Source organism: Myxocyprinus asiaticus, chromosome 12, assembly GCF_019703515.2.
Source record: "Myxocyprinus asiaticus isolate MX2 ecotype Aquarium Trade chromosome 12, UBuf_Myxa_2, whole genome shotgun sequence".
Taxonomy (NCBI): domain Eukaryota; kingdom Metazoa; phylum Chordata; class Actinopteri; order Cypriniformes; family Catostomidae; genus Myxocyprinus; species Myxocyprinus asiaticus.
Window position 1 is genome coordinate 46,422,861 of NC_059355.1, and position 17,945 is coordinate 46,440,805.

Here is a 17,945-nt window from a genome sequence, read left to right on the forward strand (position 1 = left end):
TTTCTGTAAAAAAAAAAGAAGCAAAAAACAACCGGTTACAGAGAGGCACTTACAGTGGAAGTGAATGGGGCCAATTTTTGGAGAGGTTAAATGAAGAAAGTGAAGCTTATAATTTTACAAAATCACTTACATTAATTCTTCTGTTAAAACTCATATATTATTAGAGCTGTGAAGTTGTTTTACTTTAAATGTTTCGGTCGTTTTAGGGTTTTAGGCTTTGATGACATTACATCGTCATGGCAACAAAGTTGTAAAATTGGCTATAACTTTACACAGAAAAGGTTATTAAGCAATTTTATCATACTAAAATCATGTTAACACGCATATTGTTTATGCCTTGTGGCTATACTTTCAAAAACGTTCGTATTTTAACGTTCCGAAATTGGCCCCCATTCACTTCCATTCTAAGTGCCTCACTGTAACCCCGATTTTTGCCTTTTTTAAAGAAAAGGAGGGACGAGTCAAAAGTTATTTTTTGTGGGAATCAATATTATGCCACAAATGCTGTTTATTGAGCTTAAAGGGGTGGTTCACCCAAAAATGAAAATTCTCTCATCATTTACTCACCCTCCTGGCATCCCAGACGTGTTTGACTTTCTTTCTTCTGCAGAACACAAATTAAGATTTTTCGAAGAATACCTCAGCTCTGTAGGTCCTCACAATGAAAGTGAATGGGTGCCTAAATTTTGAAGCTTCAAAATACACATAAAGGCAGCATAAAAGTAATCCATATGACTCCAGTGGTTAAATCCATGTGTTCAGACACGATATGATAGGTGTGGGTGAGAAACAGATCAATATTTAAGTCATTTTTTGTCATAAATTCTCCTCTCTCCCCAGTAGGGGCGATATGCAATTAGAATGTTAATCACCAAAAACAGAAGGAGAAGTGAAAGTGAAGGAAAAAGGACTTAACTATTGATCTGTTTCTCACCCACACCTATCATATCGCTTCAGAAGACATGGATTTAACCACCAGAGTCGTTTGGATTACTTTTATGTTGCCCTTATGTGGATTTTGGAGCTTCAAGATTTTGGCACCCATTCACTTGCATTGTATGGACCTACAGAGCTGAGATATTCTTCTATATTCTTCTATATCTTCGTTTGTGTCCTGCTGAAGAAAGAAAGTCATACACATCTGGAATAGCATGAGTTGTGAGTAAATGATTTTCATTTATGTGTGAACTATCCCTTTAACTTGTATTGAACCCGGAATATTCCTTTAACCAAAACCAGTCATAATTTATTTCGTCATGATTTAAGTATGAAATGGCAATTAATTAGAATTTAACGGGCTGTTTCTGCTGCTGTGCCTTAAAGAGCTCCATGTAAATTGCAGATGTTATGACATCACAGCCATGAATATTTCTGGACGAGATGCTTTTGCTGCTCCCAATAAATTATGTTTTTGGACTGGGGAGAGAATTTTGTGTTCTGAAAGTTGTTATATTTTTTTCATAGTCTAGCTTTATTTCAAAAGGTCGACATTTTTTTTTTAACCAGTTGGACATGAGTACATACCACAGCTTTCTGCATATTTTTGTGTTTGTTATTGTTTCTCTTTCTCTTGTGTGCAGGACAAATTTAGACTTGGGTGTTGTGAAGAAATCTAAAATTGTTGATGAGGTGAGAGGCTTTGCTTGTTTTACTTGCTTATTTATTATAATAATTATAATTAATAATTTTCTTTATTTATCACACATTATACATTTTTGCACATATACAGTGAAATTCTTCTTTTTCACATTATTGAACATCGGTGTCTTTTATCATTGTGGTAAAAAGCTACTTTATTTAATTGCATCAGTCTCTGTTATAGTGTTTCTTTTTGGTCATTGATTGTTTCTTTATTGTGTTTTAATGTCCCCAATGTAGTGGTTCAATTTGAAGGACACTAATACAGGACGGGTTCACCTCAGACTGGAGTGGCTGACACTAGAAGCCAACACAGAGAGACTGGAAGAGGTCAGGCGGCACACAAACGTACTCACACACAAAATAACTCAGAATACTACAGATGGGTGTGCCAGAGCCGGAGTTACCTTCTTCACCCATGCAAACTTGGAGTTCTAGAGATAACAAGCTTACTTTACACACTCATTAGTGTCAAACACAGAACAAATGCACACAAATAATTTCTGACATTCGGATTGCTCCACCCTCAGTTACTGACATTGACTACTTTGCCCTCATTTCTCTCTCTCTCTCTCTCTCTCTCTCTCTCTCTCTCTCTCTCTCTCTCTCTCTCTCTCTCTTTCTCTCTCAGGTTCTGAGGAGAAATGAAACTGTGGTGAGTAAAACAGCAGACCCGCCCTCAGCAGCCATCTTGGCAGTGTATTTGGACAAAGCAGAGGCACTTCCTGTGAGTAATACTTTCACTTCCTTTTCCTGCCGCACTCTCTTGTTCATAGTGTGTTTGTGCGTGTTCAAATATTTGGCATAAACCCCACAAATTTTGTTTGATTTCTCTGAAAACAAGATTTAATACCTTATGCCATTCTGCTTCTTCTTAGGGTTAGTCTGTAGTAGTGTTGTCACGATACCAATATTTCAGCAGTCAGTAACGATACCAGTGAAATTTCATGGATTTTGATACCAATTTCGATACGACGGCAAAAGTATGCTAATATGGTAATGTGCTATTGAACACACTCCTTTAGCCTATTTAAAGTTAAATTTCAATGTAATAATTAATTAAAATATATACATGTTTCCTTCAAGTGTGTCTCAATTAAGCATGCATTGCTGAAGTGTTTATAAGCAGGGTGCTACTGAAATCTGATTTAATTTTTCCCACAATTGTTTTATTATTTTTCCAGAATTCCATGTTTTAAAGTTTCATGTAATTTTATCATTAAAATGTTTTCTAATCAAATTCATTCTTAAAACTTTTAACAAGTAAAAAATAGAACAATTACTTTTAAACACACCGTTGCATTTTTTAACAACCTTTTAGTCAGTACAAGAGCACTCTTGCTTGTGTTATAATGCTTCATTTTTATCATAATTACTATTTTCATTATTCATTAATCATTATTATTATTATTATTAATATTATAATTATTATTACTACTGCTACTACAGTGAATATTACATTTTACTATGCAGTTGTAATATATTTCTGTTGCAATTTCTTCAATTTCAGGTGCCCAGCTTTTATTTTGAATCGTGCTTTTAGTTTGACGTGAGCTTTTATTTTGACGTGTGGTTTTGACGGAAGCTTCACTTCTTCTGACGAGTAAACAGTTCGCTACATGGCCTATTGTGATCGTTAAAGTGCAAATGCTGTGATTTAATGATATAAATATATAGTCTGCATGTGCTGCGTGCTTCACAGTGGATTAGTGCTCTGCTCTATCATCTTATACAATGCGAATGATTCTCAATGTCTGTGGAGTTTTCAGTGTATGAGCGGTCTTCTTCGCAGATTAATTTAAAGCATGCAGCTCGTACAAACTAAGATTGCAGCCTTTCACGCTTTAATAATCACACTAGGACATATCACGATTTTAATTTGATTAATTGACTGTCTATTTCAGTGTAAAAGGAGTAACAGAGCATTTGAAAGCAGTTATGTGTCAGTCAACAGGGCCATTTCTGAGGAAATGGGGGCCATAAGTGAAGTCCTAATAGGAGGCCCCCTGCAATTTAACCCCGCACCCCCACAACCAACCCCTCCAAGCCGGATATTTACATTCTCCCTTCCCTCTCGAGCCACAAGGGGGCCCCCTTGACCTGTCTAATTGAGCCATAACAGATGCCTGATTGTTACTCGCTGCTTTTAGTATATATATATATATATATATATATATATATATATATATATAAAACGATCTTGCTTTGCAGGGGCCCCTGGTAGCTCTGGGGCCCTAAGTGCCCGCTTATAGCTAGAAACAGCCCTGTCAGTCAGACAGTGTGCATGTTGGTGCTCTGTACTACAGGTACTGTAGAAACACTGGTATTGTTACATCTCTCTCCCCCCCCCCCCGACTTGGTACTGAAGTACCGGTACTTTTGACAACATTAGTCTGTAGTATTTATAATTAGCTTTATATGTTGTGCCATCATTTAGATAGCTAAGGCCCGTCTACACCTGGTATTAACACGCATATTGGTTGATCAGTTTGAAACGTAACGACGCTAAAGACAGATGTAAAGGGGGTCTGAAACATTTTTAGATATGCCCACTTCAACCACATTCAGAGTTGGTCTGTTGTGGTTGAAATCGCATGTTAACCACATTGGGCTTACAGCAAAGCATCGCCTGCTCAACTGCTGCACTAAAGCAAGAGTTTTAAATTGTGCCAGTTTCCTTTAAAAGGAAATGTGTGTGTATGTGTGTGTGTGTGTGTGTGAGAGAGAGAGAGAGAGAGAGTGGGAGAGAAAGAGTGCTTCTGGTTTTCCTTTTATGTTTGGCAGCGGACTGACTGACGCCCATTTTGAAGCACAATCACAGGAGGACCACAGCAATGTCTTTACAATAAACAATTCAAAGCTCTTAAAAGTCTCCATTAATTAAAAACATAGTCAAATAGCTCAGGTAGAACACACCGTAAAACCACTCACATGATTTCCCGAATTTACTTGCTATCCAGAATATTTTACTGAAAGTGCAATGGCAAAAGACTTCACCCAGAGATTCATCCTGACACTTTAAACTCTCCAAACCAGTACACACTTCCATCAAGCGAACATTATCCCACAAGCAGTGCTCAACCTAAGAACTGAAGGATAAAAGGAATGTTATGGGTTCAATTTTTTTAAGCCTGACAGAATCTGCAACATGTTGTCGATTACCACAGAAAATAATTTTGAATCATCCCAGATTGTAAAAACAAGCAAAAGTTGTGTATTTAGTAATGCACTTTCAGTGGAATGTCTATGGGGCAAAACATTGCATCGGAAATTAACATTAAAATACACTGTTCACTAAGTATAGCCACAAGATTTTATACATTATACTTGTTAACTTGGAACTGGTGTGACAAAATCACTTTTCTGTGTTTCATTGTCCCACAGGTGAATACCATAGGTTAATGACAAAATAAATGAATGGCAAATAATAAATAATATAATAATAAATAAGAAAATTATACAATGAAAGCTTAACCTGTTTTGAACCCGGAATATTCCTCTAAATTAGCACTCATACAGTACATGTCAAATTCATTGCATACAGTATACACTCACCGAGCACTTTATTAGGAATACTATGGTCCTAATAAAGTGCCCATCATGGTCTTCTGCTGTTGTAGCCCATCCAACTCAAGATTCGACGTGTTGTGCATTCTGAGATGCTATTTTGCTCACTATAACTCTACATAGTGGTTATCTGAGTTACCATTGCCTTCCTGTCAGCTCGAGCAAGTCTGGCCATTCTCTGTTGACCTCTCTCATCAACAAGACATTTCCATCCACAAAACTGCCACTCACTTGATGTTTTTTGTTTTTGGCACCATTCAGAGTAAATTCTAGGGACTGGTGTACGTAAAAATCCCAGGAGATCAGCAGTTACAGAAATACTCAAACCAGCCCATCTGGCACCAACAATCATGCCATGGTCCAAATCGCTGAGATCACAATTTTTCCCTATTCTGATGGTTGATGTGAAGATTAACTGAAGCTCCTGACCTGTATCTGCATCTGACCATTTTATGCATTGCACAGCTGCCACACGATTGGCTGATTAGATAATTGCATGAAAAATAAAGTGCTCAGTGAGTGTATAAATGTATAAATAATTTTTATTAATCATGGATTTTGACCTTAATGTTCTCGTAATTACTTTACCGCTGGTTTGCATCAAATGAAATGCATTAGTTAGGTATGGTTAACAAGTTGTTTACTAAGGTTGAAAAACCATTATCAAACTGATTATTCAGTAAATGCATGTATTAAACAATAAAAAAAAATTTGAAACAGAAAATATAAATTAATAGCATGTTATTTTTATATGCTCTATTAAGCTATAAACAATCTAGTAACAATGTTTTTTTTAAAATAAGTCATTAACTATAAACTAATGTTTTACAAATACTTTATTCTGTGTAGTTATTATAAAGTTAGTGTACTTGTTCACCAAGTCAGCAAAAGTGTCAGTGAAGTTTATGCTTGAGATGGAATATGAGACAAGTGATGTTTGAAGACAACAAAGGAAAATTCAGGTAAACATCACTTGCGAGCAGAATATTTTTTTTTTTGCCGTCATTTCCAATCAAACTGAGATTTTTCCAAATCATGCAGAAAGTGTGAAAATATTTAATTGTGTGGATTTAAGGTCTATAAAATGTTAGCTTTGAAATTAGACTTATAAAGAAAGAGGAGTCTGCTACTTTATTTCAATAACATCAAAAATGTCATTTCCACCCCAGAATTCTATTTAACACAACACAGAATTTAAGATGTTCTGAAAATGACACTGTGGTGGGAATGTTCATGACTTTTGTGACATAAACCTCCTCATTGTTAGTAGACAAATTAAATGAACTAGTGAGAGTGTGACTTTACTTTCTAGAAGTTCACAGTGCTAAAAGTGCCCGAAGTTGAAGAAACACTTGTATATGTTTGTTTTTAAGTGCATGTGTATGTTACTTATGTTTTCAGATGAAGAAAGGCAATAAGGAACCCAATCCTATCGTGCAACTCTCAGTGCAAGATGTTACTCGTGAGAGCCGGGTAAAAAACACATTTACTATCCATACCAACAATGCCAAAGGGCAACACATCAAACCTTGTGTGACCCATTCTACTGTCTCACTTCCCACCCTTTCTGTTGTTTTCTCTGCCACCTCCCTTCCTCTGTACTCTCTCTCTCTCTCTCTCTCTCTCTCTCTCTCTCTCTCTTCTCTCTCTTTTAGATTTGCTGGAGTACGGTGAACCCTCAATGGGAGGACGCTTTCACTTTCTTCATCAGAGATCCAAACAAACAAGACATTAACGTTCAGGTATGCTTGCATGATGTGCCCCAGCACACTAAAAATGTTTGTCTTCCTCATCTTTTATTCAAAAGTATTAACTTGCTCCGCCCTTTGAAATTACTTTCCTGTTTGAAAGACATTCTGCTCCATTCTGGTGTTTAATGCCCAACTTTTACAATCCGTTACCATTTTTTCCCAGTATTATATATTCAGAATGTGATTTGAGGTGGTTTAAATACATACTACTTAAGCCACATTTCCATTGACTTAAGGCCCCTGCGTACTTCGTACATAATTAATGCAAGAACGTGTGTGACGTTAATTAGATCAAAATCTGGCCAGTTTTTGAGTTCATTTCGCTGGTTCGTAACAGTGTGCCAACCCAAACTTTCAGGAAAACTTTGTACTGCCTGCTAAACTCCTTCTCACTGCCATTGGTCCACATCATCGGTAGGTGTGACCTGGAGCTCGGTCAACATGAACACACCTGGCGTGCAGAGTTAATAGCAAACTGGAGAAAACTTACCAACATATGTACGATCGTTCGGGTAGAGATGTTTTCCAAGAACATGTCATGTGATTATTTTTGTGTGTGTTTTGTTTAATTAGTCTACAAAAGGAATAAAATCTACTTAAGTGCTCTTAAGTGCCCATTCACTCTGTTGTTTGATATGCTGCTTCACTCATGTGCCGTCTGCAGCTGAAACCTGAAATCTGCCCAAATTAAGAAATGCCCCTCTTATCATAATTCTGTCATCTGTATTCCACCCATTAACACTCTTTTATACACCCATCTTTGCAGTAGTATCGGTGTCATCATAAAATACATTAACAGAGTGTAATCGGCGCATATTATGGCGTGTATAGCGTGTTAGCGCATTGGCACCATGAATGCAGAATGTTAACTTGACAAATTACACATTATCAACTGCATATACAGTATATTACTTTAAATCATCATAGAGTGGGTAAAACAGCTTATTTTACTGATCTCGTGTGAATTCTACTCATAGAATTAGAATTCATTGATAACATATTTGTATGTCAAATTAGTTCATGTTTTATATGTAGTCTTGAGCATCCTCATATTTAAATGCTCCTTTAAATGCCCTCCTCAACGGTGTGGTCGGTATCTGAATGTTTGCAGTATGTTCTGCTGTTTCTAACTTCTTTTTGGCTCTGAGTGAAGAAGAACTTCTCCGTGAGTATGCTCTTGGTCTTGCATCTCCCTCTCTCTGTCTCTCAGGTGAAGGATAATGACCGTGTTCAGGCTTTAGGAAGTCTGTCCATCCCTGTTTCCCGTCTTCTGTCTTGTCCTGATCTGACTCTAGATCAGTGCTTTAATCTTGACAGCTCTGGCCCAGAGAGCCGCATCCACATCAACACAGTGCTCAGGGTAAGGGAGTCAGTCACATGATGGTGTACACAATACATTACATAGATCATGACATGAAACAGCGTTACTCTAAGTTAAATTTCATACTCTTAATATGTGGATGTGGACTATCTGTTAGTCAGTGTATGTGATGACGTCATCTCTTACAGGTGCTCTGGTTGGATGAAGATGCTGTTGCATCCTCTCTCCTTTCCAGTGACCCTCTTTCAAAGAGTTCCGCCTCACGCCCGCAGAAGACCACACCCCATTCCAGCTTTGCCACTGAGGTATGGACATCTGCTCCGTTTGTGGCACCATCAACATCTCTATACCATTAAAGGACAAATGATATTATGACCCATTTTTCCTGTAGGGGGTGCTGCGTATCCACCTTGTGGAGGCTCAGGATCTGGTTGCTAAAGACAACCTGATGGGTGGAATGGTGAAGGGGAAGAGTGACCCCTATGTCAAGATCCAGATTGGAGGTGAAACCTTTAAGAGTAATGTGATCAAGGGAAACCTCAACCCCACCTGGAACGAGATGTACGAGGTAGGAGTGCTAGGAAATATAGTGCTAAATCTGCAAGCTTAGAAACTATGGGTATGTTTGGAACGGCATACTAACATGTCACTCAAGATATTTATGCACAAAATTATATTATTTATTTCCATTAATAATATAAAAAGAATTTAATGAATTTAAAATGTATTGTAATGAGGACATGTGACAACAATGTAGCACACTACTGTTTGAAAACATGAAGCGTGCATACTGCATACAATATCGCATACTATTTAAAAAATAAGGGATGTAAGAAGCATTACGCCAGTGTTTTATTCCAAACACTGTGGGGGGAATTCACATAGGGATTGTTCACCCAAAAATGAAAATTCTCTCATCATTTACTCACCCTCATGCCATCCCAGATGTGAATGTCTTTCTTTCTTCTGCTGAATACAAACAAAGATTTTTAGAAGAATATCTCAGCTCTGTAGGTCCATTCAATGCAAATTAATGGTGGACAAGATTTTCGAAGCTCCAAAAAGTACATAAAGGCAGCATAAAAGTAATCCATACGACTCCAGTGGTTAAATCCATGTCTTCTGAAGTAGCATGACAAGTGTGGGTGGGAAACAGATCAATATTTAAGCCATTTTTTCATATAAATTCTTCTCCCTGCCCAGTATGCACGAAGAATGCGAATCGCAAAAAACAGAAGAATGTGGAAGTGAAAGTGGACATTTATAGTAAAAAAGGACTTACTATTGATCTGTTTCTCACCCACACCTATCATATCGCTTCTTAAGACATAGATTTAACTACTGGAGTCTTTTACACTGCCTTTATGTGCTTTTTGGAGCTTCAAAGTTCTGCTACCATTCACTTGCATTGTATGTTCCTACAGAGCTGAAATATTCTTCTAAAAATCTTTGTGTTCAGCAGAAAAAAGAAAGTCACATTTGGGATGGCATGAAGGTGAGTAAATTGTGAATTTTCATTTTTGGGTGAACTATTCCTTTAACAGTTACGCCACTTTTGAAATTTTGTGAAACCCACTTGCGCCTATACTTAGCGCTTGCTTGCACGAAAATACCAAAACTACATGGCCACGCCCACTGACTTTGCATGTATGACTTAAAGCATAGCGCTAGCGCTCTTAAAATAGGGCCCTGTGTACATAGTGTTTTCTGCTTATTTTTCAGGTTGTCTTGACAGCGCTTCCTGGTCAGGAGTTGACGCTAGAGGTTTTTGATAAGGACATGGACATGAAAGATGACTTTATGGGCAGGTATAAATGCTGCGGTCAATGTTTCTCATAAAAGTGCCCAGGTTTTTTTTTACCTGCATTATTTAGATGTACTGTTTGTCTTTTAGACTGAAGATCAATCTGAGTGAGATAATCAGTTCTCAGCACATTAACAAGGTGAGTTTATGTTTGCTGATATTAATAAGTAAAAACATAAGCTGCATGAAATAAAAAATAGGAAAGTACTTTATAGGCAGATGAAAAACAAATTACATTTACCCTCTAGATATATCATGGTATTCGTAGTTGTATTTCTTTTTTCTTTTTTTACATTAAAATACTTTTTCCTATCCCAGTTTAATGTGCAAAGACAACTATAAGTAAGTCGTTTGTTGGTTGACTTCCTGAAGAGTGTACAAACTTTGACTCTGTGGTGCTTTCAAAAATCATTTTTGCAAGTCTGTTGGTGCTGCTATTGTGCAGAAATTACATACTTCAACTTTTAAAGGGTGTATTTAAAGGAATAGTTCCCCTCAAAAATAAAATTCTCATCATTTGCTCAACCTCATGCCATCCCAGATGTGTGACTTTCTTTCTTCTACAGAACACAAATAAAGAATATTTCAGCTCTGTATGTCCGTACAATGCAAATGAATGTCCAAATATTTGAAGATCCAAAAACCACATAAAGGCAGCATAAAAGTAATCCACATGACTCCAGTGTTTTAATCCATGTCTTCTGTAGTGATCCGATTGGTTTTGGATGAGAACAGACCAAAATATAACTCCTTTTAAACTATTAATCTTGCCATTGCTGTCTCTAGGCACAATTGTGATTTCAAGCTCAATTACACTTCCTAGTGTTTGACGCATGTGCAGAGCACTTTATGGCGCTAGGATGTGTAATCGAGCTTGAAATCATGATCGCCAAGGAGACTGCTGATGTCAAGATTTATAGTGAAAAAGGAGTTATATTTTGATCTGTTCTCACCCAAATATGATTGAATTGCTTCTGAAGACATGGATTAAACCACTGGAGTCGTATGGATTACTTTTACACTGCCTTTATGTGTTTTTTGGAGCTTTAAAGTTCTAGTCAACATTCACTTGCATTGTATCGACCTGCAGAGCTGAGATATTCTTCTAAAGATCTTTGTTTGTGTTCTGCTGAAGAAAGAAAGTCATACACATCTGGGATGGCACGAGGGTGAGTAAATGATGAGAGAAGTTTCATTTTTTGGGTGAACTATTCCTTTAAGACAGAGCCTGTCGATTCAAGAACGGTGTGTTTTAATTAATGCTGGGATCTGATCATATATCCTCTAATGGCTGTGTCTTTGTGTCAGTGGTTTTCTCTGAATGATGTGAAACATGGACGTGTTCATTTGGCTCTGGAATGGCTGCCTACTTTAAAACAACCAGAAAAACTACAGCAGGTGAGCAGAACTCTCTCTCTCTCTGGTTCATTTAAATAATTGATGAAGCTTACTGGTTAACTGGTTGGTTTGTTCCGCAGGTGTTGTTGTACCAGTTGAAGAGCTCTTTTCTGAATAAGACTGTGCCAGCTGCGGCTCTGTTGTTTGTGTATGTTGAGCGTGCCCATGAACTCCCCGTGAGTAATAATATCTAAAATATTTCCCCTACAGAGCAATGAGATTAAATTGGGAGAGCAAATGGAGACTTGGACAGAGCTTCTCAATTTTTTTGTAATCTCACATGTGCCTTCTATAGAATTTCAGAAGAGATCTCAACAATGTCTCTAACTGTGCTCAGATTTCCCAAAATACAAAGTCATGTATGTCAATGACCAAAAGTCATGTATATAAATATGAACTCAAATATTTCTCATCAAATTCTTTCAAGACCAAATGATCTGAGCTCTGCTGTTCACATTAATTGTATAGCTCTACAATCTTACTTTGTGAGCAACTGTCTCGTTAGTTTTTCTATTTGTATTTCTCCTAAGGAATACTAGGGAAAACATTTCAGACAATGTTGATACCTAAATGAAACATAATTTAGAGCTCCTGAGCAATAAATAATGGATGATATAAATATATATTTATATACTATAATAATGGATATTATACTGTGTGTGTATATATATATATATATATATATATACACATACATAATGTACACTACCGGTCAAAAGTTTTGAAACACTCATTCTTTACTATAATTTTTATCACATTTTAGAATAATAGTAAAGTCATCAAAACTATGGAATAACATAAATGGAACTATGGGAATTATGTTGTGACTAAACAAAATCCAAAATAAATCAAAACTGTGTTATATTTTAGCATCTTCAAAGTAGTCACCCTTTGCCTAGAATTTGCAGACATGTACTCTTGACATTTTCTCAACCAACTTCTTGAGGTATCACCCTGGGATGCTTTTTAAACAGTATTGAAGGAGTTCCCATCTATGTTGGGCACTTATTGGCTGCTTTTCTTTATTATTTGGTCCAAGTCATCCATTTCAAAAACTAAATTAAATTTTGGTTTTATAATGAAATAAATTAATATGTTGGCACAATTATATTTTTGTCTACAAAACTAATTTCAAACATTTAAGCATACGCCTTCAGATCAAAAGATTTTTAAGATCATGAGAAACATGTCAGTCAAGTGTTTCAAAACTTTTGACCGGTAGTGTATAATAATGCATTTTATTCTGGAATTGCATGAAATGTCTTAATAGACAGTAACACGTTCTAATGTAATGCATAATTTTAAGACTTGATTCGCTTATCTCTCTGAAGCAATTTAATTCTCACATTTCTCCAATAAGGACATAATGAAATAAAATTCAAGTTGTTAACCAACCGGATATACAGTAGATGCGAAACCCAGAGCAAGCAAACAATCATCCAATGAGGACATACAAGTCAATTAGCCTATCTAAAAACAATCACCAGTGACCTACAATAAAGATCAGACAACACCACCAATTATACCAATCCTTAAAAGCTAATATCACAGCATCAACAGTGCATTACAAAGGCAAATAAAACTTTACAATTAATATTCTAAATAGATTCATGATATTCAAGCAAATAAACAAGCATAAAAAAAACAAGCATTACATTACTCTTAAGCAAATTACGTTGCAAATAAGTTCATAATTCATAATATTCACTTTAATCAATTTAAGTTTAATTTGTCTACTCTTCGATACACAGGGATTGAACAGATTAAGATATCTAGAAGAGGAGGTGATGTCAACAAACTCTTACAGAGAGAGGTGTTTTATATTTATACACTCGATACACTCTGTCCAAAAGGGCTTAATTTAGATTCATTTAAGTTTAATTTGCCTTTGTAATGCATTGTTGATGCTGTGATATTAATCTATAGCTGTGTGCCGTTCTCTCCTTGTTTTATGAATTTTGTCCTTTTTTGATCATGCACCTGCCTTAATGTTTTGGATGTGTGCATACTAATTCTATTCATTATGTAAAATGTACCCACAGTCCTGTTTGAACTGTCAAATAAACAATTAATTGAATCAGTTAAATATAGTTTCTCTGTTTATTTAGTTAAAGAAGAGCGGCAAGGAACCGAAAGTTGGAGCTGAGCTGATTTTAGGTGGAACATCTCATAGAACCACGGTGGGAACCCTAAAACTTGTTACAATTAAATAAATTCATTAATGGCAGGCAGCTATTTGTATTTGCCATTTGTCACAGCAATATAATAAAAGATGCCAATGTTAATTTCATTATAAAATGAATTATTAATTATAATAATCAGAATAAACCTTTTTTTTTTTTTTTTTTGCAAAGTTATATTGTTCATTAGTCTGTAGGCTGTTTAGAGCTGCCGAGCAAAGTGGCAGCTTGGCGCATTAATATACTATAAGTAGTTGATGTGCATATATGAGCTTTGGACATGGCTCATCTAATCAGAATTTAGAGTCCAAACTTTATACATTTTATGTTATCTTTGCATTGCATGACACTTTATGCTGTTTAGGTCTGTGATCGTACCAGCTCTCCCCAGTGGGACGAGGCATTTCATTTCCTGGTTCGAAACCCTTTAAAGGAAGACCTCGTTGTAAAGGTAAGAAATCACAAATGTTAGTGCATAAACTACGTAACAATAACATCACATTTCTTTTATATAACTTTAGTATATTTTGTGTTATTATTAGTACTAAATCATATTTATAAATTATGATGTAGATCCTAGATCACATTATGCTTTCTGTTTGTTTGTTTGTTTCCCAGTGGAATTTTCTGCTCTCATCTTTCTATCGATATACATCTCAATCTGTTTTATTTCACTGTCTGGCCTCACTACCTCACATATTTCTCCCTAGTTGTCCCACGATTGGGATTTCTCTCTGGGATCTGTGGTGATTCCGATCAAAGAGCTGCTCTCAGAGCCAGATCTACTGCTGGACCAGTGGCTCAATCTGGAAGGAGCTTCACCTCAGAGTCAGATTCTGCTCAGAGCTCAATTGAAGGTCAAACATACACACATATATTTATGAGTTAGCTGGCTAGGTTCTTTTCTAAACAATGAAAGTGAATGGTAACTGGTGCTGAAAAGCCTAAAAAGGCCAAAAAAAGCACATAAAAGTAGTCCATATGACTTGTGTGCTATATTCCAAGTCTTCTGAAGCCATATGGTACACTGTTAATCACTGAAAATGTTGCCTTCCACCAATTCAAATCGTAATACTTGCAAGAACACGGAAACTTCACTGGTGTTTCATGAACGTGCCAGGTTTGAATGTGCAAAAGCATGAATGAGATTTGAGAGCCAGATGGGAAAGGCAAGATTTTCAGTCAGTAGCGACTTAAAGGAATATTCTGGGTTAAATACAAGTTAAGCTCCATCGACAGCATTTGTGGCATAATGTTGATTACTACAAAAATTAATTTAGACTCATCCATCCTTTTCTTGAAAAGAAGAGCAAAAATCGAGGTTACAGTGAGGCACTTTCAATGGAAGTGAATAATGGTCAATTTTTGGAAGGTTAAAAGGCAGAAATGTGAAGCTTAAAATATTATAAAAACACATGCATTAATTTTTCTGTTAAAACTTGTGTATTATTTGAGCTGTAAAGTTGTTTAATTAGTCATTTTGCAGTCATTTTAGGGTTTGTTGACATTACATCGTCATGGCAATGAAGTTGTAAAATTGGCTATAAATATACACAGAAAAGCTTAGTTAGCAATTTTATCACACTAAAATCATGTTAACGTGCATATTGTTCATGTCTTGAGGTTATACTCATGAAACAGTGAGTGTATTAACGTTTAAAAATTGGCCCCATTGACTTCCATTCTAAGTGTCTCACTGTAACCCAGATTCTTGCTTTTTTTCACAGAAAAGGAGGGGCAAGTCAAAATAATTTTTTTGTGGTAATCAACATTATGCCACAAATGCTGTTGGTTGAGCTTAACTTGTATTGGACCTGGAATGTTCCTTTAAGGTGTGTTCACACCTGTAGTTCGGTTCTCTTGGTCCTCTTGGTCCGGACCAAAAAGAAAATGATACATTTAGTCCTGGTTCGCTTAGCGTTCACACTGGCATTTTTAACACCAAACCTAAAGATATAAAACTAAAGGCATCAGGAAAAAGTCACAACCTGATTGGCCAGCTTTTATGATGTATTTTTGCGACGGAACTTACCGAACATCCAAAACAATGCTGGCTGCTGGGCGAAATGCACTCATTAGATTTATGTATGTATATATGGTGGTATTTTTACCAGCTGAGAACAAACGAAGAGCTAATAAAATGTGTAAAGGAGTCAAAACAATGCCAGGAATTCCTCCATTGCACACACAAACGAAGATATGCTGCAAGGAGACGGCAGTTCCGACGCCTGTACCGAACTGTAATGGGCAATATAGCTCCTATGATGAGAAGAACCAGGTATGCTTGAGGTCAGTATTAGGCAAATTACTTCCTGTTTTTGGTCCGTTTAGACGTCTTTGGTCCATGTTGCGTTCATATATCAATCGAAGCGCACCAGAGTTCGTTTGGAAGCGGACCGAGAGTAAATAAAACGGTCTCAATCCACTTGTTTGGTGCGCACCAAGGTTCGGATGGCAGCGTTCACTCTTGTTCAAATGAACCGCACTAACAGAGCAATCGCACCAGAGTTCGTTTTAATCGAACCAAACCTGCCAAGTGTGAACACACCCTAAGTGTCATTCTTTTGCTCACACAAAGTTATCATATGGCTTCAAAAGACTTGGACAATTGTACACAAATAGCATGGACTACTTCTATTGTTTATTTATGATGCTTTTTGGTCCTTTTTGGAGCTTCACATCCCTTGCTCACCATCCACTTTCATTGTATGGAAAAGAGCAGCTTGGACATTCTGCCCAAGATCTCCATCGGTGTTGAGCAGGAGATGAGTAGACAGAATTTTTATTTTTATTATGCTGTTATCATTTAATGCAATATTGCTTTGCTTCTTTTGCAGATTCTTTGCCCTAAAGTGACAGAGAGCTCTGTAGAGCTGGATGAACAGTCTAAACATCTAGAATCATCCACTTTCACAAGAAAACAAGAGGAGAAAGTGCAGAAGTGAGAAGAGATTGTTTGAACTTCACATTATACAAAGCTCCAATCTAATCATAATCATAATCATAACCAATGTCTAATAAAAAGCAAATTCATCTTTTATTTAATAATAGTTTAATAGAATATGTATTTGACCTAATATAATGTCTTAATATTTTATTGAACTATTTACATTGCTAAAACACAGATATTTCACTTCTAAAACAGAATTTGTACACAAATGTTTTATATAAATTCATTAGCATTAAGCATCTGTCGTTGTCAAAATAAAGTTTGTTTGTGGGGGTTTTCTAGGTCTAGTGCTGAGGTGGTCCCAGAATCTCCTGTCACTGTTACCTCCTCTGTGTCAGTCCCAGAAGAGGAGAGCAGTGCAGAAGTCCCACAGGTCACAGAAGTATCCAGCTCAGATGATCTTCGACCCCTACGCACCAGCCCTGACCCCAGCTTTGGTACAGAGGTGAGAAAAGTTAAAAGTGATGGGTGTAAATTTATCAATGTAAACATTTTTGATTGTTTCTGACACTTCAGTGAGGTTATTAAGCCTTTTAATTCATAGGGAGTGCTTCGTCTCCACCTGCTAGAGGCTCAAAATTTGGTTGCCAAGGACAGCTTGATGGGTGGAATGGTGAAGGGGAAGAGTGACCCTTATGTCAAGATCCAAGTCGGAGACACGACCTTTAAAAGCCATGTGATCAAGGAAAACCTCAACCCCACCTGGAATGAGATGTACGAGGTAGGTTAAGACTATCAGATGTCAGATTTGTAGGTTTTAAACTGTCCACACAAATACTTTTTCCATTTTCTGAAGTATGCAGTACTAGAGAGCATGGATTAGACATGCAAACATAGCAAAACCAAACTGTTTTCAACCAGGTGTCAAAGTGTTTACAGAACAATAAATCAGCCTGTTTCAAATGCAATGGCATGTGATTTTCACAGCTGGTTTTGACCTCAAACTCGACCCCGGATGTTCTTGTGGAGGTGTTTGATAAAGACATGGACAAAGATGACTTTTTAGGAAGGTATGTGCACCAAAGTATCAGTTTCACCCTTGCCCGATGCCAGTAGCATGACACTAGCAATTTCAAAGGATTGACACCTGAAACAACACTGTATGTTTACATAGGTTCAAGATCAATTTACAGGAAATCATTCAATCTCAGTTTATGGAGCAAGTAAGTATATCATCACTGATCTCTTTCTTCATTCAATTTTAATGATGGTTTTTGAACAGTTTACACAATATTGTTGTAATTGGGCATTTACTGAGGATTGCCATTTACGTAGCATTTACTAGTGAAGTGAGAACGGCTCATAACTATTAATGATTTAGTGATACTTTAAATGT

General features: G+C 36.7%; 1 protein-coding gene across 1 annotated transcript in view; it reads left to right on the forward strand.

The window, feature by feature from the left end:
- Window positions 1–17,945, forward strand: part of esyt1b (extended synaptotagmin-like protein 1b) — a 50,878-nt gene that overhangs the window by 14,066 nt on the left and 18,867 nt on the right. Inside the window, exons 11-30 of the mRNA XM_051712920.1 lie at window positions 1,581–1,629; window positions 1,879–1,968; window positions 2,270–2,365; window positions 6,607–6,678; window positions 6,861–6,947; window positions 8,167–8,316; window positions 8,466–8,582; window positions 8,669–8,845; window positions 10,000–10,085; window positions 10,172–10,220; window positions 11,390–11,479; window positions 11,560–11,655; window positions 13,588–13,659; window positions 14,024–14,110; window positions 14,370–14,516; window positions 16,497–16,600; window positions 16,892–17,054; window positions 17,154–17,330; window positions 17,537–17,619; window positions 17,724–17,772. Of these exons, the coding sequence (XP_051568880.1) occupies window positions 1,581–1,629; window positions 1,879–1,968; window positions 2,270–2,365; window positions 6,607–6,678; window positions 6,861–6,947; window positions 8,167–8,316; window positions 8,466–8,582; window positions 8,669–8,845; window positions 10,000–10,085; window positions 10,172–10,220; window positions 11,390–11,479; window positions 11,560–11,655; window positions 13,588–13,659; window positions 14,024–14,110; window positions 14,370–14,516; window positions 16,497–16,600; window positions 16,892–17,054; window positions 17,154–17,330; window positions 17,537–17,619; window positions 17,724–17,772 (2,041 nt within the window). The remainder of the gene's footprint in view (window positions 1–1,580; window positions 1,630–1,878; window positions 1,969–2,269; window positions 2,366–6,606; window positions 6,679–6,860; window positions 6,948–8,166; window positions 8,317–8,465; window positions 8,583–8,668; window positions 8,846–9,999; window positions 10,086–10,171; window positions 10,221–11,389; window positions 11,480–11,559; window positions 11,656–13,587; window positions 13,660–14,023; window positions 14,111–14,369; window positions 14,517–16,496; window positions 16,601–16,891; window positions 17,055–17,153; window positions 17,331–17,536; window positions 17,620–17,723; window positions 17,773–17,945) is intronic.